Genomic DNA, 24749 nt, shown 5'->3' on the forward strand with positions numbered 1-24749 from the left:
CCTAAGTATTTTATCCTTTTTGTTGCAATGGTGAATGGTATTGTTTCCTTAATTTCTCTGTTTTCTCATTGTTAGCATATAGGAATGCAAGGGATTTCTGTGTGTTAATTTTATATCCTGCAACTTTACTGTATTCATTGATTAGCTGTAGTAATTTTCTGGTAGAGTCTTTAGGGTTTTCTATGTAGAGGATCATGTCATCTACAAACAGTGAGAGTTTTATTTCTTCTTTTCCTATCTGGATTCCTTTTATTTCTTTTTCTGCTCTGATTGCTGTGGCCAAAACTTCTAAAACTATGTTGAATAGTAGTGGTGAGAGTGGGCACCCTTGCCTTGTTCCTGATTTCAGGGGAAATGCCTTCAATTTTTCACCATTGAGGGTGATGCTTGCTGTGGTTTTGTCATATATAGCTTTTATTATGTTGAGGTATGTTCCTTCTATGCCTGCTTTCTGGAGAGATTTTATCATAAATGGATGCTGAATTTTGTCAAAGGCTTTTTCTGCATCTATTGAGATAATCATATGGTTTTTATCTTTCAATTTGTTACTGTGGTGTATTACATTGATTGATTTGCAGATATTAAAGAATCCTTGCCTTCCTGGGATAAAGCCCACTTAGTCATGATGTATGATTTTTTTAATATGTTGTTGGATTCTGTTTGCTAGAATTTTGTTAAGGATTTTTGCATCTATGTTCATCAGTGATATTGGCCTGTAGTTTTCTTTTTTTGTGGCATCTTTGTCTGGTTTTGGTATTAGGGTGATGGTGGCCTCATAGAATGAGTTTGGAAGTTTACCTTCTTCTGCAATTTTCTGGAAGAGTTTGAGTAAGATAGGTGTTAGCTCATCTCTAAATCTTTGGTAGAATTCAGCTGTGAAGCCATCTGGTCCTGGGCTTTTGTTTGCTGGAAGATTTCTGATTACAGTTTCGATTTCTGTGCTTGTGATGAGTCTGTTAAGATCTTCTATTTCTTCCTGGTTCAGTTTTCAAAAGTTATACTTTTCTAAGAATTTGTCCATTTCTTCCAAGTTGTCCATTTTATTGGCATATAGCTGCTGGTAGTAGTCTCTTTTGATCCTTTGTATTTCTATGTTGTCTGTTGTGATCTCTCCATTTTCATTTCTAATTTTTTTGATTTGATTCTTCTCCCTTTGTTTCTTGATGAGTCTGGCTAATGGTTTGTCAGTTTTATTTACCTTTTCAAAAACCAGCTTTTAGCTTTGTTGATTTTTGCTATGGTCTCTTTTGTTTCTTTTGCATTTATTTCTGCCCTAATTTTTAAGATTTCGTTCCTTCTACTAACCCTGAGGTTCTTCATTTCTTCCTTCTCTAGTTGCTTTAGGTGTAGAGTTAGGTTATTTGACTTTTTTCTTGTTTCTTGTGGTAAGCCTGTATTGCTATGAACCTTCCCCTTAGCACTGCTTTTACAGTGTCCCATAGGTTTTGGGTTGTGTTTTCATTTTCATTCATTTCTATGCATATTTTGATTTCTTCTATGATTTGTTGGTTATTCAGAAGCGTGTTATTTAGCCTCCATATGTTGGAATTTTTAATAGTTTTTTTTCCTGTAATTGAGATCTAATCTTACAGCATTGTGGTCCGAAAAGATGACTGGAATGATTTCAGTTTTTTTGAATTTACAAAGGCTAGATTTATGGCCCAGGCTGTGATCTATTCTGGAGAAGGTTCCGTGTGCACTTGAGGAAAAGGTGAAATTGATTTTTTTGGGGTGAAATGTCCTATAGATATCAATTAGGTCTAGCTGGTCCATTGTGTCATTTAAAGTTTGTGTTTCCTTTTAAATTTTCTGTTTAGTTGATCTATCCATAGGTGTGAGTGGGGTATTAAAGTCTCCCACTATTATTTTTCAAACCTTTTTAAAATTGCCTTTTAAAATTTTCACTGATCCTTGCCTGTCAATGGACATGATGACTTTAAACTGCTGTTTGCTGCATAAAGAGTGTCAAATGACAGGCACCTAAACTAATAACCCTTTGTTTTGTCATCTTCTGCAGATTTCCTCATTCCTGTCCTTTTTTTTTATAGCATGTTTTATTGCTTCCTCTCCTAGATTATTAATTATCTCTCTCTTACATTCTTCTCTTCCCTGGACTTTTTTCCCCTCGATTTTTCTTTTCTTACTAAAAAGAAATTATATTTTAATTTCTTGAAATAGGTATCACTTTAAAAACAATTATTGTTACATTTCCCATTATGTCAATTCATTATTTCTGATTTTTAGTCCATTAGCTGGTGAGACTGACTAAATGAGTATAAATACTGAAATCCTTGTTTAGCTCATTTGTGCTCAGTAGAACTTTGTCCAGGCCATCAGTACTTCAGGTTGTTTTCAGTAGGTGATATTTCTATGACAGGGTTGATCCTTCCTCTGGCTGTTGCCATAAAGTTGAGAATTATCATATATTTCAACATGGTGAAAGTGAGATTAATGGGTTTTTATTGTGCTAAGTACAAACTTTGTATAGATGAAAATTTTGCAATAAAGCAGTGGAGAAAAATAACATGCCTTTTGATTTAGGGGGACAATATGTTTTATTTTTGGTAATAATCATACATTGTATGTTGATTAGATTTTGATTCTCAGTGAAGAAAAATTATGGAAACTTGACTGATTGTGATTATAGGGTATTTACTTCTAGATTCTAAATGCTTTTATTATACTAAGGAAAGCATTTATTCTTAAAATTTTCTTTTGTGAACCTCAGCATGTATAGAGAGAACATTTTTATTTTCTTAAAATTAGTGAAAAATTTTCTCCAGGTCATTAGAACTTACTGTGACACATATCTTAAATTATGTGGTTACTTTAGAAAATACTATGTAATAGATAAATGCAGTATTGTTGATTTAAAATAATTTCAGTCTGAAAGGAATATGGTAACATGACCAGTTTTGAAGGAAAATTCTTGCACTGTGACTTCAGTAAAAAAGTGAAAATATTCTTGTCTTTAAGTCATTTTTATATAATACGGGAATGTGCAAAGTTGTTTTGTGATGCTACTAAAACTTCTATTGTTTCTATAATTAGTTTGGGAAGAAATCTAGAAATTTGAAGAAGCTTTTGGATTATTTCTTTCTAGGTTTAATATATTTACACAATGTAAAACTATGTTTACATATTTTTAGGTAACAGAAATGATCATTGATATTAACTATATTTAGGTTCTCTTTGAGTGAAGTGTGGCTAATGGGATATATAGTGATTATGTAGTGTTTATGTTCCTTCTAACCAATCTCATTGTTTGTTATATCTATATACACATTTTTCATCAAGTCTGTGTGTATATAAACAAACATGGAAACTGTGGCCCTCACCTGGATCAGAAGAAAATCCAGCAGCTGCCAGACCACTTTGGCCCAGGCCCTGTCAATGTGGTGCTCCGGCGGACAGTGCAGGCCTGTGTGGATTGTGCCATTCAAAGTAAGACTGTTTTTGGATTCCTTAAGCCAGATCATCGTGGAGGAGAAGTGATAACTGGTATGCCCATCTAATCCTTTATCAGCTTTTGTTCTCTAATTGGATTTTAGGTTTCAAGAAGGCAAAGATTTTATAAAATACATACATTATTTTCTAAATTTTTATTCTATTAATGATAATATTTGAATATTTATTTTGTTAATATATAGAATATTTATAATAATTATATGCTTATAGACTTTTAACCCTGTTTTGAAAAGTTTAACTTTCAAAATAGACTAATAATGTCAGAGTAATACTGTAAATTGAGGTAAGAGGTACAGATTTTTCCTTTTACCTTCTTTATTAAGCTCACTATAGATAAAGTGAGCTTTATATTAATATATTTTAACTTTTTTAGAAAACAGACTGATCTATAAGAATCTCAAATAAAAATGTGATTAAGAAGTGATTAAGGGATAAGATACATATGGCTTTCATGATTGTGTGATCAAATACTTCATTTGTACCCATGGAATGTTTAGAAGAATAGAAAGTATTGTAGATCAGTGGGTTTGTATTGTTGTTTACTTTATGAATATTTTTAAATGAGAATGCTTTTCTTAGTTCAGACTATTGTGTTTGAATGAGAGGAACTTAATTTATATGATTTAAGATTATTCCTTTATCAATTACAAAAATCACAAATTAGACTTATATTTCCTAAATTGATGGCTTTTGCTTTTGTTGATGTTATGGTTCTCATCTTTCAATGATGTGACTCTGACATCTTTTTTCCCCTTGTAATAGCTGCTTTTGATGGGGAAGTTCATTCTATCCAGCTGCCTCCAGTTAACAGTGCATCATTTGTTCTTCGCTTTCTCGAGAACTTGTGCCACAGCCTGCAGTGTGATAACCTTTTGAGTAGCCAGCCTTTTAGCTCTTATAGAGGTAATACTCATAGTCCTGAAGAAAGTGATCAAAATAAACCAGGTAAGAGAAAATGTAAAATTTTATACTGTGCTTCTTACATTAGATTCTTCACTAACTTGAGAGTCTTGTATAATTCAATTTTTCCTTTTGTCCTCCTTAAGGTAAATCTTTTAGCCACAGTGAACTAACTAGGCATGTATAATATATAGTTTTTTGTTCATTCAAAATGGAAAATTAATTTCTTACTGTATTCATAATGAACTTGAGAATCAAAACCTCAAAGCTATTGGGTTGGCCAGAAACTTTGAGTTTTTCTGTAACATCTTATGGAAAAACTGGAATGAACTTTTTGGCCAGCCCAATATCTTTGTGGTTTGATTTGCATTTCCCTAGTGGCTAGTGTTGAACATCTTTATGCTTATTGGCTATTTGTACATCATCTTTGGAGAAATGTGTATTTAAATCCTTTGCCCATTTAATTGGATTATTTGTCTTTTCATTATACAGACATATTTTTATATTTATTATATATGTATATATTATATATTTGTTATATATAAATATATAAGGACTTCTTTATATTCTGATTAAAAGTTCCATTCAGATATGTGCTTTGCTTATATTTTCTCCCATTCTGTGAGTTGTCTTTTCACTTTCTTAATGGTGTCCTTTTAAGTAAAAAAGTTTTAATTGTGATGAAGTCCAATTTATCTATTTTTTCTTTAGTTTCTTGTACTTCTGTTGTCATATCTAAGAAAACATTGTTTAATACAAGTTCATAAAGGTTTACTCCATGCTTTGCCCTATGTTGTGAGATGTAGGGGCCCAATTTCATTCCTTCACGTGTGAAATCTAGTTGTTCATGCACTGTTTGTAACAAAGACCACTTTTTCCCTCTTGTCTTGACACCCTAGTCAAAAATGAGTTTCCTATAAATAAAGGGTTTATTTCTGGATTTTCTGTTTTATTGATCTCTAGGTCTATCCTCATGGAAGTACTATACTATGTTGATTACTGTAGCTTCTTGTAGTGAGTTTTGAAATTGGGAAGGATGAGTATTCCAACTTTGTTCTCTTTTTTAAAGGTTGTTTTAGCTGTTCTGAGTCCCTTGCATTTCTATATGAATTTTAGAATAAGCTTGACAGTTTCTGCAAAGAAGCTAGCTGGGATTGTAATAGGGACTGTGTTGAATCTATGGTTCAGTTTGGGGATAATTGCCATATTAATATTGAGTCTTCCAGTTCATGAACATAGAATGTCTTTCCATTTATTTAGGTCTTTTTAAATTTACTTCAACAGTCTGATATAGTTTCAGAGAGTACATCTGGCAGTTCTTTTGATAAATTCATCCCTAAGTATTTCATTCTTTTTTATGCTATTGTAAATAGAATCACTTTCTTAACTTACATTTTGGCTTGTTTGTTGCAAGTGTATAGAAATACAATTGATTTTTGTATATTAATCTTATAATCTATAACCTTGAATTTGTTTATTAGTTCTCATTGGGGTTTCTGTATGTGTATGAATTCCTTAGGATTTTCTTAAAGTCTATTTTGTCTGATATTAGTATAGACATTTCAGTACTGTTTTGTGTGGTATATTTTTTTCCATCCTTGTATTTTCAACCTTTTTGTGTATTTGAATTTAAAGTTTGTCTCTTGTAGTAAGTTTGTAACTGGAACTTAAAAAAATCCATTACACCAATCTGATGTCTACTGGAGTGTTTATTTCATGTACATTTAATATACTTACTGATAAAATAGGATTTGCATCTACCTTTTGATATTTGTTTTCTATATGTGTCTTTTTTGAGGGGGGAGTTGTTTTCCTCCATTATTGCCTTCTTTTGTTTTAAAAAGATGTTTTCTTGTGTGCCATTTTAATTTCCTTGTTCTATTTACTATTTTTAATTAATTAATTTATTTTAACTGGAGGCTAATTACCTTACAACACTGCAGTGATTTTTGCCATATGTTGACATGAATCAACCATGGGTGTATATGTGTCCCACATACTGAACACCCCTCCCACCTCCCTCCCTATCCCATCCCTCAGAGTTGTCCCAGTTCATCGGCTTTGAGTGCCCTGTTTCATGCATCAAACCTGGACTGGTGATTTATTTCACATATGGTAATATGCATGTTTCAATGTTATTCTCTCAAATCATCCCACCCTTACCTTCTCCAAAAGTCTGTTCTTTATATCTGTGTCTCTTCTGCTGTTTCAGATACAGAGTCATCATTACCATCTTTCTAAATTCCACATATATGTGTTAATATACTGTATTGCTGTTTGTCTTTCTGACTTACTTCACTCTGTATAATAGGCTTCAGTTTCGCCCACCTCATTAGAACTGATTCAAATGTGTTCTTTTTAATAGCTGAGTAATATTCCATTGTGTATATGTACCACAGTTTTCTTATCCATTTGTCTGCCGATGGACATCTAGGTTGCTTCCATGTCCAGCTATTGTAAACAGTGCTGCGATGAACATTGGGATACAAGTGTCTCTATCAGTTCTGGTTTCTTCGGTGTCTATGGCCAGCAGTGGGATTGCTGGGTCGTATGGCAGTTCTATTTCCAGTTTTTTAAGGAATGTCCACACTGATCTCCATAGTGGCTGTACTAGTTTTCATTCCCACCAACAGTGTAAGAGGATTCCCTTATCTCTGCACCTCCTCCAGCATTTATTGTTTGTAGACTTTTTGGTAGCAGCCATTCTGACTGGTGTGAGATGGTACCTCATTGTGGTTTTGATTTGCATTTCTCTGATAATGAGTGATGTTGAGCATCTTTTCATGTGTTTGTTAGCCATCTGTATGTCTTCTTTGGAGAAATGTCTGTTTAGTTCTTTGGTCCATTTTTTGATTGGGTCATTTATTTTTCTGGAATTGAGCTGCATGAGCTGCTTGTATATTTTTGCGATTAATTCTTTGTCAGTTGCTGCATTTTCTTTTATTTTCTCTCTTTCTGAAGGTTGTCTTTTCACCTTGCTTATTGTTTCCTTCATTGTGCAAAAGCTTTTAAGTTTCATTAGGTCCCATTTGTGTATTTTTGCTTTTATTTCCAATATTCTGGGAGGTGGGTCATAGAGGATCCTGCTGTGATATATCCAGAGTGTTTTGCCTATGTTTTCCTCTAGGTGTTTTATAGTTTCTGGTCTTACATTTAGATCTTTAATCCATTTTGAGTTTATTTTTGTGTATGGTGTTAGAAAGTGTTCTAGTTTCATTCTTTTACAAGTGGTTGACCAGTTTTCCCAGCACCACTTGTTAAAGAGGTTGTCTTTTCTCCATAGTATATTCTTGCCTCCTTTGTCAAAGACAAGGTGTCCATAGTTGCATGGATTTTTCTCTGGGCTTTCTATTTTGTTCCATTGGTCTATATTTTTGTCTTTGTGCCAATATCATACTGTCTTGATGATTGTAGCTTTGTAGAATAATCTGAAGTCAGTCAGGTTGATTCCTCCAGTTCCATTCTTCTTTCTCAAGGTTGCTTTGGCTATTTGAGGTTTTTGTATTTCCATACAAATTGTGAAATTATTTGTTCTAATTCTGCGGAAAATACCATTGGTAGCTTGATAGGGATTGCACTGAATCTGTAGATTGCTTTGTGTCATATACACATTTTCACTATACTGATTCTTCTGAGCCATGAACATGGTATCTCCATCTATTTGTGTCCTCTTTGATTTCTTTCACCAGTGTTTTATAGTTTTCTATATATAGGTCTTTTGTTTCTTTATATAGATTTATTCCTAAGTATTTTATTCTTTTCGTTGCAATGTTGAGTGGAATTGTTTCCTTAATTTCTCTATTTTCTCATTGTAGTGTACAGGAATGCAAGGGATTTCTGTGTGTTAATTTTATATCCTGCAACTTTACTATATTCATTGATTAGCTCTAGTAATTTTCTGGTGGAATCTTTAGGGTTTTCTATGTAGAGGATCATGTCATCTACAAACAGTGAGAGTTTTATTTCTTCTTTTCCTATCTGGATTCCTTTTATTTCTTTTTCTGCTCTGATTGCTATGGCTAAAACTTCCAAAACTGTGTTGAATATAGTGGTGAGAATGGGCATCCTTGTCTTGTTCCTGACTTTAGGGGAAATGCTTTCAATTTTTCACCATTGAGGATAATGTTTGCTGTGGGTTTATCATATATGGCTCTTATTATGTTGAGGTTTGTTCCTTCTGTGCCTGCTTTCTGGGGTGTTTTTATCATAAATGGATGTTGAATTTGTCAAAGGCTTTCTCTGCATCTATTGAGACAAGTATATGGCTTTTATCTTTCAATTTGTTAATGTGGTGTATCACATTGATTGATTTGCAAATATTGAAGAATCCTTGCATCTCTGGGATAAAGCCCACTTGGTCATGATGTATGATCTTTTAAATATGTTGTTGGATTCTGTTTGCTGGAATTTTGTTGAGGATTTTTGCATCTATGTTCATCGGTGATATTGGCCTGAAGTTTTCTTTGTGTGTGTGTGGCATCTCTGTCTGGTTTTGGTATTAGGGTGATGGTGGCCTCATAGAATGAGTTTGAGAGTTTACCTTTCTCTGCAATTTTCTGGAAGAGTTTGAGTAGAATAGCTGTTAGCTCTTCTCTAAATTTTTGGTAGAATTCAGCTGTGAAACCATCTGGTCCTGGGCTTTTGTTTGTTGGAAGATTGTTGATTATAGTTTCGATTTCCTTGCTTGTGATGGGTCTGTTAAGATTTTCTATTTCTTCCTGGTTCAGTCTGGGAAGGTTATGCTTTTTAAGAAATTGTCCATTTCTTCCAAGTTGTCCGTTTTATTGTCATATAGTTGCTGATAGTAGTCTCTTATGATCCTTTGTATTTCTGTGTTGTCTGTTGTGATTTTCCAATTCCATTTCTAATTTTGTTGATTTGATTTTTCTCCCTTTTTTCCTTGATGCGTCTGGCTAAAAGTTTGTCTATTTATCTTCTCAAAGAACTAGCTTTTAGTTTTGTTGAGTTTTGCTAGTCTCCTTTGTTTCTCTTTCATTTATTTCTGCCCTAATTTGTATGATTTTTTTCCTTTTACTAACCCTGAGGTTCTTCATTTCTTCTTTTTCTAGTTGCTTTAGATGTAAAGTTAGGTTATGTATTTGATTTTTCTCTTGTTTCTTGAGGTAAGCATGTATTGCTATGAACCCTAACCTTAGCACTGCTTTTACTGAATCCCATAGGCTTTGGGTTGTCGTGGTTACATTTTCATTTGTTTCTATGCATATTTTGATTTCTTTTTTGATTTCATCTGTGATTTGTTGGTTATTCAAGGCATGTTGTTTAGCCTCCATGTGTTTGTAATTTTATTAGTTTTTCTCCTGTAGTTGACATCTAATCTTACCTCATTGTGATCTGAAAAGATGCTTGAAATGATTTCAATTTTTTTGAATTTATCAAGGCTAGACTTATGGCCCAGGATGTGATCTATCCTGGAGAACGTTCTGTGTGCACTTGAGAAAAAGGTGAAATTCATTGTTTTGGGGTGAAATGTCCTGTAGGTATCAATTAGGTCTAACTGGTCCATTGTATCGTTTAAAGATTGTGTTTCCTTGCTAATTTTCTGTTTGGTTGACCTATTCATAGGTGTGAGTGGGCTATTAAAGTCTCCCAATATAATTGCGTTACTGTTAATTTCCCCTTTCATATGTGTTAGCCTTAGCCTTACATATTGTGGTGCTCCTATGTTGGGTGCATATATGTTTATAATTATTATATCTTCTTGGATTGATTCTTTGATCATTATGTAGTGTCCTTTGTCTCTTTTCACGGCCTTTATTTCAAAGTCTATTTTATCTGATATGAGTATTACTACTCCTGCTTTCTTTTGGTCTCCATTTGCATGAAATATCTTTTTCCAGCCCTTCAGTTTCAGTCTGTGTGTGTCCGTTGTTTTGAGGTGGGTGTCTTGTAGACAGCATATATAGGGGTCTTGTTTTTGTATCCATTCAACCAGTCTTTGTCTTTTGGTTGGGGCATTCAACCCATTGACATTAAAGGTAATTATTGATAAGTATGATCCCATTGCCATTTACTTTGTTGTTTTGAGTTCGAGATTATAAACTTTTTCTGTGTTTCCTGTCTAGAGAAGATCCTTTAGCATTTGTTGAAGAGCTGGTTTGCTGGTGCTGAATTCTCTCAGCTTTTGCTTGTCTGTAAAGCTTTTGATTTCTGCTTCATATGTGAATGAGATCCTTGCTGGGTATAGTAATCTGCATTGTAGGTTTTTCTCTTTCATCACTTTAAGTATGTCCTGCCATTCCCTTCTGACCTGAAGAGTTTCTATTGAAAGATCAGCTGTAATTCTTATGGGAATCCCCTTGTGTGTTATTTGTTGCTTTTCCCTTGCTGCTTTTGATATTTGGTCTTTGTGTTTGATCTTCATTAATTTGATTAATATGTGTCTTGGGGGTGTTTTGCCTTGGGTTTATCCTGTTTGCAACTCTCTGGGTTTCTTGGACTTGGGTGGTTATTTGCTTCCCCATTTTAGGGAAGTTTTCAACTATTACCTCCTCAAATATTTTCTCATGCCCTTTCTTTTTGTCTTCTTCTGGGACTCCTATGATTCAAATATTGGGGCGTTTAAGATTGTCCCAGAGGCCTCTGAGGTTGTCCTCATTTTTTAAAATTCTTTTTTCTTTTTTCCTCTCTGCTTTATTTATTTCCACCATTCTATCTTCCATCTCACTTATCCTATCTTCTGCCTCTGTTATTCTACTGTTGGTTCCCTCCAGAGTGCTTTTGATCTTAGTTATTGCATTATTCATTGTTGATTGACTTTTTTATTTCTTCTAGGTACTTGTTAAACATTTCTTGCATCTTCTCAATCCTTGTCTCCAGGCTATTTATCTGTAACTCCATTTTGTTTTCAAGATGTTGGATCATCTTTACTAACATTATTCTGAATTCTTTTTCTCGTGAACTCCCTATCTCCTTTTCTTTTGCTTGGTTTGGTGGGCATTTATCATGCTTCTTTACCTGCTGAATATTTCTTTGCCTTTTCATTTTGTTTAAATTTCTGTGTTTGGAGTGGCCTTTCTTTAGGCTGGAAGTTTGTGGTTCCTCTTTATTGTGGAGCTTGCTCCCTCTGAGTGGGGCTGGACTAGTGGCTTTTCAAGGTTTCTTGGTCAGGGGAGCTTGCATCTGTATTCTGGTGGATGAAACTGGATCTCTTCTCTCTGCAGTGCAATGCAGTGTCCAGTAGGGAGTTTTGGGGTGTCTATGGGTTTGGCATGGCTTTGGGCAGCCTGTATTTTAATGCTCAGGGCTGTGTTCCTGCATTGTTAGAGAATTAGTGTGGTATGTCTTGCTCTGGAACTTGTTGGCTATTGGGTGGAGCTTGGTTTCAGTGTAAATATGGAGGCTTTTAGATGAGCTCTTGTTTATTAATGTTCCCTGGCATCAGTTTTCTGGTGTTCTCAAGTTTTGAATTTAAGCCTCCTGCCTCTGGCTTTCAGTCTTTTTATTACAGTAGCCTCAGGACTTCTCCATCCATACAGCACAGATGATAAAACATCTCGGTTAATGGTGACAAAATTCTCCACAGTGAGGGACACCCAGAAAGGTTCACAGAGGTACATTGAGAAGAGAAGAGGGAGGAGAAAGACAGAGGTGACCAGGAGAAGAGGGGGAGTCAAAATGGGAGAGAGCTATCTAGGCAGTAATCAATTCCCTATGTGCTCTCCACAGTCTGGAATACCCAGATAGGTTCATGGAGTTACACAGAGAAGAGAAGAGGGAGGAAGGAGATAGAGGTGACCAGGAGGAGAAGAGGGGGAGTCAAAAGGGGAGAGACCAATCTAGCCAGTAGTCAGTTGCCTAGGTGTTTTCCACAGCCTGAAACACCCAGGGAAATTCACAGAATTAAGTAGAGAATAGAAGTGGGAGGGGGGAGGTATAGGTGACCAGGTGGAGAAAAGGGGGAGTCAGAAGTGGAAAGAGCAATGAAGGCAGTAATCACACCCCTATGTGTAAATGGTTATTGCAATTTAGATTCTTAATGGTACAAAATTGATAGCAAAGGTTAAAAACCTAGCATAGAGATTAGACTCTCAAAAATGAAATATTAAAAATACAAAACAAAATCACAAAAATTATAAAAAATATACATATGAAATTTGTGCTAAAAATAGGCTCTTTTTTGCAAGGTAACAGTAGGTTATCAAAATGAAAATTAAAGTAGTAATGAAGCAGTTAGAAATAAAAATGAAAAATGAAAAATGGTAATAGTAAAAATATATTTAGAAATTTCTCTGGAGCTGTTGTGGGCAGTATGTGGTCAGTTTAGTTTCAGATATTTCCTTGTTCCAGCTTATACTTCTTCTCAAGGTCTATAGGCCCCTTCCAGTGCTTAGTCAGTGTTAACTACAGGGTTTTAATCTGTTGCACCTGTCAGTTCCAGAGGTGTTGCCTCTTTTTTGCTTATTTCTTGCTTCCTCTATTTGCAAATCTCTTCAGGGTCTAATTTCCACCCTGAGGCAAGGGGGCAAATGCACCCCACTCCAGTACTCTTGCCTGGAAAATCCCATGGACGAAGGAGCCTGGTAGGCTGCAGTCCATGGGGTTGCTAAGAGTCAGATGCGACTGAGCGACTTCACTTTCACTTTCCATTTTCTTGCATTGGAGAAGGAAATGGCAACCCACTCTAGTGTTCTTGCCTGGAGAATCCCAGGGATGGGAGAGCCTGGTGGGCTGCTGTCTATGGGGTCGCACAAGATTGAAGCAACTTAGCAGTATAGCCTCTGTAGTTTCTGATGAGAAGTCAGTTGTTAGTCTTGTTTAGGATCCTTTGTATGTGATGATCTGCTTTTCTGTTGTTGTTTTTTTTTTTTTTTGCTTTTCTGTTCTTGATTTCAATATCATCTTTCGTCTTTTGCTTTTGATGGTTGACTGTTTTTCTCTAGGTGTGGATATGTTTGAGTTTATCATAATTGGAGATTTTTGTATTTTTTGGATTATGCAGATTAATAGTTTTCATTAAATTTGGGAAGCTTTTAGACATTATTTCTTCAAATAGTCTTTCTGTTCCTTATTCTCTGTCCTCCCCTTCTAGGACTCTCTCATTATATGTATTTTGGTACTGCTTGATCTTTGATATCCCACAAGTCTCTGAGGTCTGTTCATTTTCTCTTCTTTTTTGAAGAAAAATTTTATTTAATTCTTAAATAACAACAGTTACTTAGTAATGGGATTTATGCAGCTATTGTGTACTGCATAGCTCCTCAAATCTTGGAGTCAGATAGATTGGACAAGACCACCCTCATTTCCTGTTTTACATTGATGTTTAAAAAATTTTTTTTTACTGGAGGATAATTGCTTTACAGTGCTGTGATGGTCTTTTCTTTTTCCTGTTCCTCAGACTAATTTCAATTGACCTTTTTCAAAATTTGGTGATTGTTTCTTCTGATAATTGAAATCTGCTGTTGAACCCCCTAGTGTATTATTTTTTATTTCAATTATTACCCTTTTCAAGTCCTGAAGTTCTATTTGGTTCTTTTTTTAATAATTTTTTATCACTTTATCAATAGTGTGAGACATTGTTCTTATACTTTCTTTTAATTCTTTAGACATGATTTTTTAAAAGTTCTTTGTCCATATATAAATAACTGATTTTATATCTTTGCTTAGTAAGTCCAATGTTTGGGCTTGCTTAGAGGCAGGTTCTGTTGACTCTCCCCCGCTTCTACCATATATGGGTCATACTTTTCATTTCTTTGCATGTCTCCTAATTTTTAGTTGAAATTTAAATGTAATATAATGCAGCAACTCTGAAAATCAGGTTCCCTACTCCTTCCTAGGGTCTGTTGTTGCTGGTGATGTTTGTTTTTTTTTAGAGACTTTACTGGACTGATTTAATGACTTTTTTGTGGGCTAATTTTGTTACATGTGGCTACTGACATCTGTTCAGTTAGTTTAGTGGTCAGCTAATGATTGGACAGGGATTTTCCTAAGTGCCCAGAACCAGTATATCTTCCAGACTTTGTCAAGGTTTTTTTTTTTTGTGTGTGTGTTGAAACTTACCTTCAACACTCCTGTGCAGAGCTTCAAAGTTGTCACAAAATAAAAGATTATTGCCTTCAAAAGTCTTCCCTAAGCATTCATAGAGCCATGCACATACATACAGCCTTATAGATTTGCAGGAATATCTCAGTGCTTTTCTAAGTGCCCTAATGGACATCTCATTCTCCAGTTTTTTTGGTCAAGCTTTTTGTCAGCCCCAACTGATAATTCTGCCTCAGGGAGCTTCACTGCTAAACATTTGCCACTGTTGTGGTTTTTTTGGTTTTGATTTGGTTTAATTTTTGACCAGTGCTTTGGAGATAGGACTGTTCACACAGAGTAGCCTCTGATTTAGGTCAAATAAAACAAACCCAGAGATGAGAGGTTTTCAGTGACAGTTCTCTGGGGGTGGAGCTTTTGCAGAATTCCAAATGCACTGTGCCCCTTCCAGTGGGGGGAAGCTAAAATGTCACAGAATTTGTTGTTTTGAGATTCAGCCATTTTTCTTGAATAAACCTTTTTTTGGTTGTTGTATCCCCTGGAGAAGGGATAGGCTACCCATTCCAGTATTCTGGCCTGGAGAATTCCATGGACAGAGGAGCCTGGCAGGCTACAATCCATGGGGTCACAAAAGTCAGACATGACTGAGTGACTTTCACTCACTCAAGCCTTTTGTTAACATCCAGAACTTTGAAGAAGTTGATTTTGCCAGTGCTGTCATTAGTTTTATGAAGAAGTGGAAAGTCCTTAATCAGTCATCTTGGAAGTGCCTCTCTATGATGACTTTTAAAGTACTTTGTAAATTATCTGGCTTTTTCTAGTTACTCTGCAGGAACAGTTTCATGCCTTAGCTCACTACAGTGCCCAGAAACAGAAGTCAAGAATCAATTTTATGTTTGTATCAATCCCAGATAGTAGACCATATACTAGCTTCATAAACTTTTCATAAAGTATTATAATGTTGTAAGTAAAAGGTAAGTAAAGACTTTTTCTGATCTTGCTATAATTCTGAGGTAAATATCTATAGAAAACTGTAGAAACTGTATACTTTAGTGTTCAAATTTTCTGTATCAATAAATTGGTATGAAAAAAGTCAGTTATTTCTTTTCTTAGAATTTAGCAGTCTTAATTGTAGAAATACGTCTTATTCACTGAAATATGGTTTGCCTGTTGATTTTGTAGTTGATGATTAAAAGTAAAATCAAATGTCGAGAGCGCTCTTAGACTCATTCATAATCAGTCAGTAACTGGATGGTTAAAAATTACTAATCAGATGATTTTAAGGCACATGTCTGACCCTTAGCCATTTTTAACTAGATGAAGTTTGACTTTGGTACTTTGTCATTGCAGTCTCTCTCCTTTCTGAAGATCTATTATCCTACTTTATAGATTTTTATTGTACTTTATTTTTCCTCTTAGTTGGAGATTAAATCAAAATATTGATTCATTTCAAGATTATGCCTTAAAGAATGGTCTTTTAAGAAGAAATGCATTTGGTTGAATGTTAAGTAAGCAGTAGAATTGTTGTAAGAGTAGCCCTAGGCCAGAATTGTTACCTATAAAATGGAGTGTTCTTTGTACTCTATCTACTCTAACTTCTCTGAATTCTTAACCTTTGTTGTTCATGGGAGCAGTTTTCTCGGGCCTTTTTAGTTGCCTCACTGCTGCCTGAGAGAGTTAGAAAAATATGACCCTAGAATAAGTGAAGCATAGATATAATGGTTTTAACCCTTGTATATCACTGAACTATTTAATAGGATGAAATGAGCACATCTTGTTCATAAACAAATGATTGATTATTGATGAAGTTATAATAGGCAAATGATATACAAAGAAGTGTTTTATGCTGTTTATATGAAAATGCTTAAGTATATTAATTAGTTACAACAGATCTTTTTTTGAAAACAGTAGAAGAAGATATAACAGAAAAGAAAATCACCAAACGACCTTCTGAGCAACCTCTGCCTTATGTTGCTCCTCTCTCTCCTAAGCAACCCAAAATAATAGTGCCTGCCTCTAAAGGTAAACAGTAGTTACATGTTGCAAGATTGGGAAGAAAAGTCACTCTGCTATCACTTATGTATGCTGTTGAGTGTTGGTGTTGGGAATAGGGGGGTATATTTCCTCAAATCTGTTTGGCAGTTAGCTATTACTTTGGCAGCTTTGTTGAGAACTTCATTCCCTTAAGAAATGCACAGTTGTCATTTCTCCTTAGATTAAAGAAAAACAATTATAGCAGCATTTCCCATTCAGCTTTGTATTGCTAAAAGCTTTATAGAAGAGGAATAGAAAAACCTAAAACATTTCTCCAGTGAAGTTTTTTTTTAAGTGCCCAAGTAGTAAGCAAATATTAGAAACCAATTGTGTATTATAACAAATAGTTGTGAAGAACTGTATTCGTAAAATAAATGTTTTAGTGAAGTGTTCATAGTCTTGCTGGCAAGACTGTCAAGGGTTAGTTATGAGAAAAATAGATGATGTCATTAGAATCAATTTGGATTTCAGGACAGTGTCCATTACTATAAACATCATGAAGGGGATGGCCATGTGCTTTATGTTAGAGGTTTGTAGTTCATTATAGCATGGCTTAAGTGAACTATTGTTGCCAATTTAGGGGATTTTTGACATTTTAGTAGTATTCAAACTGTAAGTCTGTTGAAGATAATTGCCTTTGTCTTTTTTCTTATTGCCTTCGTATTTTTTTTCTTGTAGAAGAAGTATTACCTTCTGAGGAAGATGGCATGGCCAAAGAGGAAAAGCTTTCTGAAGAGTCCAAGAAGTCACCACCTAGTTCAGCAAATTCTTTGAGTCCTGCCAGAAAAAATCCTATAAGCACTCATACTCCAGTCTCCGTGAATGATTCTCAAAGTATGCCATGCACCTCAAGCCCCAAAGTAGTGGAGACCAAATCATCTATCAAGAGTAGTCAGCTTGAAGTTGAATTTGAAATGCAGAGGGAAAGTGAAGGTATTTTCCAAAACAGTGATTCTCATCCGATGGGTTTGTCTTTCCCTTTAAGGTTCCCATGCCCCACATCATCCCCTGAGAGTTTATCACATTGGAGAAATTGTCAAAATTGAGGAGGTAAGAGTCCTCCCCTTCACATCATTGTCAGGGCTAAGCTGCTGCAGATGCTCTAACCCTCATGGCATTACAGAACTGTTTCTGAGAATCTGGATCACCAGTCATGTTTCTGATAGAGAATTCTCATTTTATTGGTTTTCATTCCATTGTAGTTTCTCATTTCCTTGGATACTGTCTGGACTCACAAACCTTGTGTGACTCTGAGGCCTGGAAGGATGCACTTCTTCTTCATTCTGATATACTCCCTTCCTTGTCCCTCTTGAGACCTTTCCTGGCCCCGGCCTGTACGTGGCTCCCAGATCTCGGCTCTGGCATCCTGTTGCTGCAGCCATTTCCCTGTTTTCCACACTCTCAGTTGTTCCCTCACACCCACCAGGAGAGCATGATGTGTATAAACCGTATAGCATTCTACCACTCATTTAGAAAGAGCCAGAACAGCCTTCCATGTGCAAAGATAGCTCTATCCTGTACCCTTTTAAAGATTAAGGATGTTGGGGTGGAGGGAATAAGTGTTTTGTCTTTTTTCACCAGATAGGCATTTAGGCAAGGTTGAGGAATAAAGGAAGTAGGAATCAACTCAATCCCTTGCCTTTTATCATGGATATCATCTGTACACATGCTGTGACACATTTAATATTGTCACTCCCATCTCATATACCCCATATAGATTGTCTCTGGTTTTGGAGTGATTTTTGTAAAGAATCAAAAGATAGGTGTTCATTTTATAAAGGGGTAGTGTATCATAAGTTTTTAGATATTTTCACTATATGAGCTTATGAAGATAGGCCTTCTTAGAAGAAGGCTCTAAAGGTTACTTCTAATGCTGAATCTCATTTCCAAATGTATGTCTAACACTACCATGCCAAAGTAGCCTGTTTTGGGGTTTGAGGATGCTAGCTTCTAGTCTTCCTAGGTGTGGAAAGACTTAATAGTAATAACGTTACTTAATAGTAATAAAATCATCATCATCTTCATCACCATCTGATATTATGTGCCAGCACATAATATTTTACATTGCTTCATGCATTACATCTTTACAGCAGTTTCTTGAGATGTAGGTGCTGGTAAACATTTTCAGATGAGAAATCTGAGAAGTCGCTTAACTAAGGTCTCCCAACTAGAAAGTGGCTTGGCCAGTCCAGGCACTCTGACTCCAGGGCTGTACATCTTCAGAGAATAGGTAAGCATTTCACTTTATTTTCCTTAAGGTGTTGGAACTGTTACTTAAAGCTGAGTCTGCCTTGATTTCTGATGATGCCTCCTGCCTTGCCCCACCCCGATATTTGAATGAAACAAATTGTTGATTTTTGTTACAGGAAAGAAATTCAGTGTCATCTGGGATAAAATCAACTCACTTTCATTTCATTTATACCAGAAATATTTACTGATCTCCTAGTGTATATATGATAGAGCCATTAAGGAGAAGAGTGTGACTGGACTTTAATTATTTTTCATATAACTATGTGAATAATACTACTAATGTAATATTTATAACCTTCTCTGATTGTCTTGAAGATATGGGCCCAATTAAAGTATTTTTCCATGGTAGGTTAGAGATAGGTGGGCTCACAGCTGTTTTATTTTTAATACAAAATTATAATTTTATCCCAGAAATCCTGTTTTTACATATAATTTATTTGTAGTAATCTGTAAAACAAGTTACATGTTATTCAAGACGTAACCATACCAGATTCTGATGACAGAAACCAAAAATCCCACAAAATACGTTAATTTAGAGGTATGAATAGCCTTGCCAGTAATTTTTTAAATATTAAATTGAGTCTCTTGAGTTAAAGGAGAAGACTTTTCTGTCTGAATTGTTAGAATGCCTTAGGCATGACATGGTCTGTATCATCATCACTTTTACTTGAGTTGATGCAACCTAGCAGCATTTCTTGGTAGACCATTTTTATTTCTGACAAGTAGAAAGTAGGATGTGAGTGAAGTGAAGTCACTCAGTCATGTTCGACTCTTTGCGACCCCCATGGGCTGTAGTCTATCTACCAGGCTCCTCTATCCATGGGATTTTCCAGGCAAGGGTACTGGAATGGGTTGCTATTTCCTTCTCAAGGAGAAAGTAGAAAGATTTTAATGAAGAATTTTTATTTCACATCAAAGTTATGATATTTAAAAAGAAAATATATAAAATTCTGAGCTACACCAAAAATTTACCATTGCAAGTTCTTACATCTTCTGTTTTCTTTGCCCTTTCCTTGGATGAATACCCAAAATACCCCTCAAATGACTAGAGCACAGATGACAGGAAAGAAAAGGTTCGCTTTTGGGTAATTCACACATACGAAAAGATCAAATTTGTGTTGATGGTCTTTGTTTAGAGAAACAAATCTTCCTAGCAAAGCACCAAACCCGCTTCTGTTATCATATACTAACTTTAGAGAGTCAGGCACTCTGGTTGAGGAAACGAATACGTGTCTGGACAGAAAGAAATTTTGAGTACAACTTAGTGAATAGCACAACTATAACTTTTTGAGGTATGAGCACTTAAATTATTTCATGTTTTTTTTTAAAAATTATTTCATGTTTTGATTTCTTTTTAAATATATAAACCTTCAACCAAAATATCTATCACTATGTAGTGAAATTTGAAAGAGGTATTCAGTATAATGTTAAAGTTGCTTCTGACCTAGCTGAGTACAAAATAATCTTGTTTTCTTCAAAATTCAAGTAAGCATTTAAGCTTTGAGAGACAGGAGTTTAAAGAATAAATTAATGCTAAAAACAATCCTTATTGAATACATGGGAGAGATTCAGTGAAAGAACTAATTTGATTCTCAAGAGATAATATGGTTTATTGAAAATTTATTGATTAAAGTGAATTAATTTAAACAATTATAAAGCTGTAAATTCTGGAGATTTTCATTGCAATTAGCTAGCAAAAGACTCAAACCTAGTCTTGAGTCTTTTCTCAAGAGGAGGAAGATTGAGAGAAATTCTTCAAAATACTTGAAGAGAGCAATAGGTTAGCTTAGATTAACCTTGATTTAACCTAAGTTACAGGTCTTTTTCTGTATTTGTCTGTGGCCAAAGAGGCCTTGGATTGCTTGGTCTGCATTATGATCTTTGAAACTCTAGGGTACATTCTGAAGTTGCTTTTGTTGTTTGGGGGAGGTCAAGTGGGACATTCTTGGGTAGTTATCCTCAGGTCATCTTTATCTAGGCTTTCACTAAATTTTTACCTTTGGAATCCTGGATCCATGCTGGGGTACTTCACAGAACTTTCCAGGATTGATAAAATTATTCCCTGCTTAACATCTTTTCTTTCAGGATAATGATCAGGTCAAGTATGATTTGTCTTTTTTCCCCCCAATTGAAGCTCCAAGTTATATAGCTGTACCTGACCCCAGTGTCCTGAAGCAAGGCTTCTCTAAGGACCCTGCAACCTGGTCTGTGGATGAAGTGATACAGTTTATGAAACATAAAGATCCTCAGAAATCAGGCCCCCTTGCTGAACTCTTCAGGCAACATGTAATGTATCTTTTGATCCAGTTTTCCTGCTGTAATGACTTTGAATTATCTCTCTGCAGGCCCTTCAGTTGGTTGCTGATTAGTGTGGATGGTGGGGGAACCCTATCAACTGATTTTTCCATATTTAAGAGAGTTCACTTTGCCCAAAGTTAGATCCTTAAAGGGTAGAGGCTGGATCTGTGCTTTAAATGGGTACCCAAGTACCTAACATACTACACGTCTTTGAGTTCTCAAGAGAAGATGATTCAGCATGGCCACTCTCAGGTGTCTTCTCCTTTGTAAGACCAGCTACAAAGATCCTCCTCCCCACCTGCTCCCTGCTTGGCCCTGGGATTGTGAGTAGGAGGGAATGACCACCTTTGTAACGTGGTGTCCTTATTACGATGCCTGATGAATCTGGTAACTGTGCAGCTTTATTTTAAATAGAAACTCAGGAAAATCAAACATACTTCCAAAACATAAATTGTTTTATTAAGCAAATAAATAGTATTAGGAGGATACCTTGTGTCTGTTAAATAATGTTTATAGTCTTTTCTAACAAATCAAATTCATGACCAAGTGTATCCTTTTGTATCCTTTTTCATATTGTAAGAAAATCAGTAATATGTTTTAGCATCTAATTAGCTTCACATAATTAAGTGAATAGCTTTCAACATAAAGACAACACTGTTTAGCACATTTACAGTTTGCATTAATGCTGGCATACATTCCCAGCCTTTCTAAGAAAGTTAATAACCGTCTGAAATTTATTTCTACAATTCATAGTTTTCTGCCTACCCTTTGTCATAGATATGTGGTATTTTATTCAACACATAGTTTTTAAAATCAGATAGTTTGATGCTAAGGCCATTTTTCAAAGATACTGGGTTAAGTTTACTTTTTCTTAAAATTTGAAGTGAATTTAGAAATTTTCAAATGATGTTTCACATATAAGTTATGTTTTTAATAGTTTTCAGGAAATAAATGCATATTCAGAGAATATATATTGAGAATGTACAGCTACTCTCTATTTACATGTTCTTATATGTAAGTAACTTGACAAAATGTGAAATCAGTGTTAATAATTATAATTTATTTCTCTCTATAGGAAATTGATGGGAAGGCTCTGCTACTACTCAAAAGTGATGTGATTATGAAGTATATGGGGCTGAAACTGGGGCCAGCCTTAAAGTTATGTTATTATATTGAAAAACTTAAAGAAGGAAAATATAATTGAAAAAATATATGTTTAGATTAGACATAATTTTCAGTTGTTTTGATAACTTTTAATTTAAAAGTATTTTTATTCTCATAGCAATTTTTGTTTTGTAGACAGTTCCTCTAAAACTACATTATATCCAGAATTGCAGAACTATAAGTCCAGTCTACTTCTTTAAAAGCCATTAACATGTTAGTATTAGCATATTCAAATTGGCAGTTCTTTATCTCTGTTTATTATTTTATTGTAGAGTTTGCAAATACACTTCATGCAGGAAACAAAGAAACACCTTTGATTTTGGTTAATGTTTATATGTAAAACCAAAACAGCTAAATCCCAAAGGGGAAAGTATCAGGGACTGACAGGCTCTCTAATGAAATTCATGCGAATTTTTCCTTAGAAGAGAATTTAAAGATGCAGCTATAGATATCATCTCTTTCTCAAATACTTTATCTGTTACTGCAATGTTCTGTTCGTGTTGTATCAGTTTCCTGAAAGGGAATAGCCATATAAATTATCTTCCTTTCGTTACTATTTCTCTATATGTTGTATTTGTTCATATTTAAAGAAAAAACAAGCTTATAAACTTTCATAAAGTGTTTTTATCAGTTTTTGATGAATTTTGAACAATTATAGAGTGGTTGTTCTATGCAGGAGATATTATAGTACAAGGGTGGTTTTGGAGTCCAATTAAATTTTTTAAATGAAATACTTGTTATTTCAAAACTTTACATGTTTTCTCCAAGCTTAGACATTTAACTTGGAATTCTTTTTCACATCTTTATATGAAGAAGACTATCCCTTTTCCAGCGGATCTTCCCAGCCCAGGAATCAAACCGGGGTCTGCTGCATTGCAGGCGAAGTCTTTACCAACTTAGCTATCAGGGAAGCCCTTACATGAAGACACCTGTGCCCAAATTTTAAAATATATATATTTTATTGTCTATGTTTATTCCTCATATGAATTCAATACTGTATTTATATATTATTCTATACTTGTAGGTATTCAAACAAGTTAACCTGTTCTTTTTGAATTTAATATGGCACTTTGCATTGCCACAGAGGTAATGGTGAACTATTTATATAGTTGGATGTTTTTATTCTGAAAAAATATTTGCATCATTTGCTATCACTAGTACCTCTCAGCTTAGTCTTCAGGGGATAAGAAACAATCCACAGATTGGTTTCCATACAGGGAAGTTCTCTGTCCTATGCAATGTTGTTAGTTAATTTGCTTAGTTCTGAGCCATTTATTCTGCTAAATTTTGGAAGATGCATTAATTCTGACTTATCATTTTGGGTTTTGTTTTTAAAGTTAGAACTTTTGAGGGGAAATGGTGCTATATGTTAATTGTTATTACTTTGTATAACTTTGGTGTAATGTTTATTACTTTGTATAACTTTGGTGTAATGTTTATAAGCTATGAGAATCTGTGCTAAAAGTATTAGCCATTTCTTATAAATGCCAATAAAATGTACACCAGGGGCAAGAATGTACATTTTCTTTTTTAGAAAACCAAATGTACTTTATATGAGAATGCTACTATTTAAAGGGTGGTTTCATCTATGGTATTCACTTTGTGTTTTAAGACAAAATTCTAATTTAAACTATGTCTTCTCTCAAATTGTTTGTGTGAAGATGCTGTGCCCAGTTAAACAGTCCTCAGGTGTTTGTATAAATACTGTTTTACAGTTTTCAGATTTTAAAATATAATAAAGTTAAATAACCTCAGTTAATGTGAAAGCCTCAGATTTTATTTTACTTGCTTTTACCACATTATATTAACATATGAATCAGTTACAATTGAAAACGAAGCACTCTAGGAAGTTTGTGTTTTTATGTGTCCAAATACTTGGTTTTAACACTTGGCCTCATTCTACTGGTAAACAGATTCTTAGGAGCAAAGGGCTTATCTTTTGCAGGGGCCTTAAATGAGACCCCAGGGAGGCAGTAAGAAACTAAATCAATGAGCTTTATCTGTACTCAAAGCTTTTGTTACTTTGGTGATGATGCAAGCATGCTAGAAAATGGCAGTGCCCCCAGATCCCTCATCCCACCAGAGTTTATGACCTGTGCTTTTTTTTATGGCTGTGCTTTTGCTGCTGGAGGCCAGAAGCTATACTGCTACTCAGCCTTCAACTCTCCCAACTTATGTGCTGGAAAAGCCCTGGAGGCTCAGGGTTGTGGTTGAATTGCCTTCAAGATTTGACCCCTCAGCCCACCTGTCCCAGGAGCTGGTGCATTGGAATCCAGAAACTCTTTATCACTGTTCATTGGAGATGACTAGGCCCCAGCTGAGGCTCCAGGGATGATGATCTCAAGTAACTGGAGTGGGGGTGTTGATTTTCACTGTGTGGTTTGTAAATTTTTGTCCACAGACTATCATGCCATGTTAACATGGTTTACCTGTGAACTTAATCTTTGCTCTAGTTTTCCCTCTCAGTCTATCCTTCAACCTCCTGTAGGCAGCAGGACTCTGCACCTTGAACCCCAAAGCCCTCTGGACACATTGAGCATTTGCTTTCTGATTTTTGTCTATGTAACTTCTAATCATTGGAGAGTTATAGTACATGGTCCAGAGTAGAATTTCCCAGACTTCTAAATTAGGACTCCCTC

General features: G+C 35.1%; 1 protein-coding gene across 4 annotated transcripts in view; it reads left to right on the plus strand.

The window, feature by feature from the left end:
• SCML2 (Scm polycomb group protein like 2) overlaps nucleotides 1-23869 on the plus strand; it is a 105000-nt gene extending 81131 nt beyond the window's left edge. For 2 of the 4 annotated variants that reach the window (XM_043897057.1, XM_043897059.1), the window contains 6 exons: nucleotides 3298-3501; nucleotides 4231-4413; nucleotides 16273-16386; nucleotides 17077-17331; nucleotides 20783-20934; nucleotides 22022-23869. In XM_043897057.1, coding sequence (XP_043752992.1) covers nucleotides 3298-3501; nucleotides 4231-4413; nucleotides 16273-16386; nucleotides 17077-17331; nucleotides 20783-20934; nucleotides 22022-22150 — 1037 coding nt within the window. In that variant the 3' untranslated portion in view covers nucleotides 22151-23869. Of the gene's footprint in view, nucleotides 1-3297; nucleotides 3502-4230; nucleotides 4414-16272; nucleotides 16387-17076; nucleotides 17332-20782 lie in introns of all 4 variants that reach the window. The other 2 variants (XM_043897055.1, XM_043897058.1) reach the window with 1 other exon arrangement.
• The last annotated feature ends 880 nt before the right edge of the window (nucleotides 23870-24749 follow it).

The sequence above is a fragment of the Cervus elaphus genome, chromosome X (genome assembly GCF_910594005.1).
Source record: "Cervus elaphus chromosome X, mCerEla1.1, whole genome shotgun sequence".
NCBI lineage: Eukaryota > Metazoa > Chordata > Mammalia > Artiodactyla > Cervidae > Cervus > Cervus elaphus.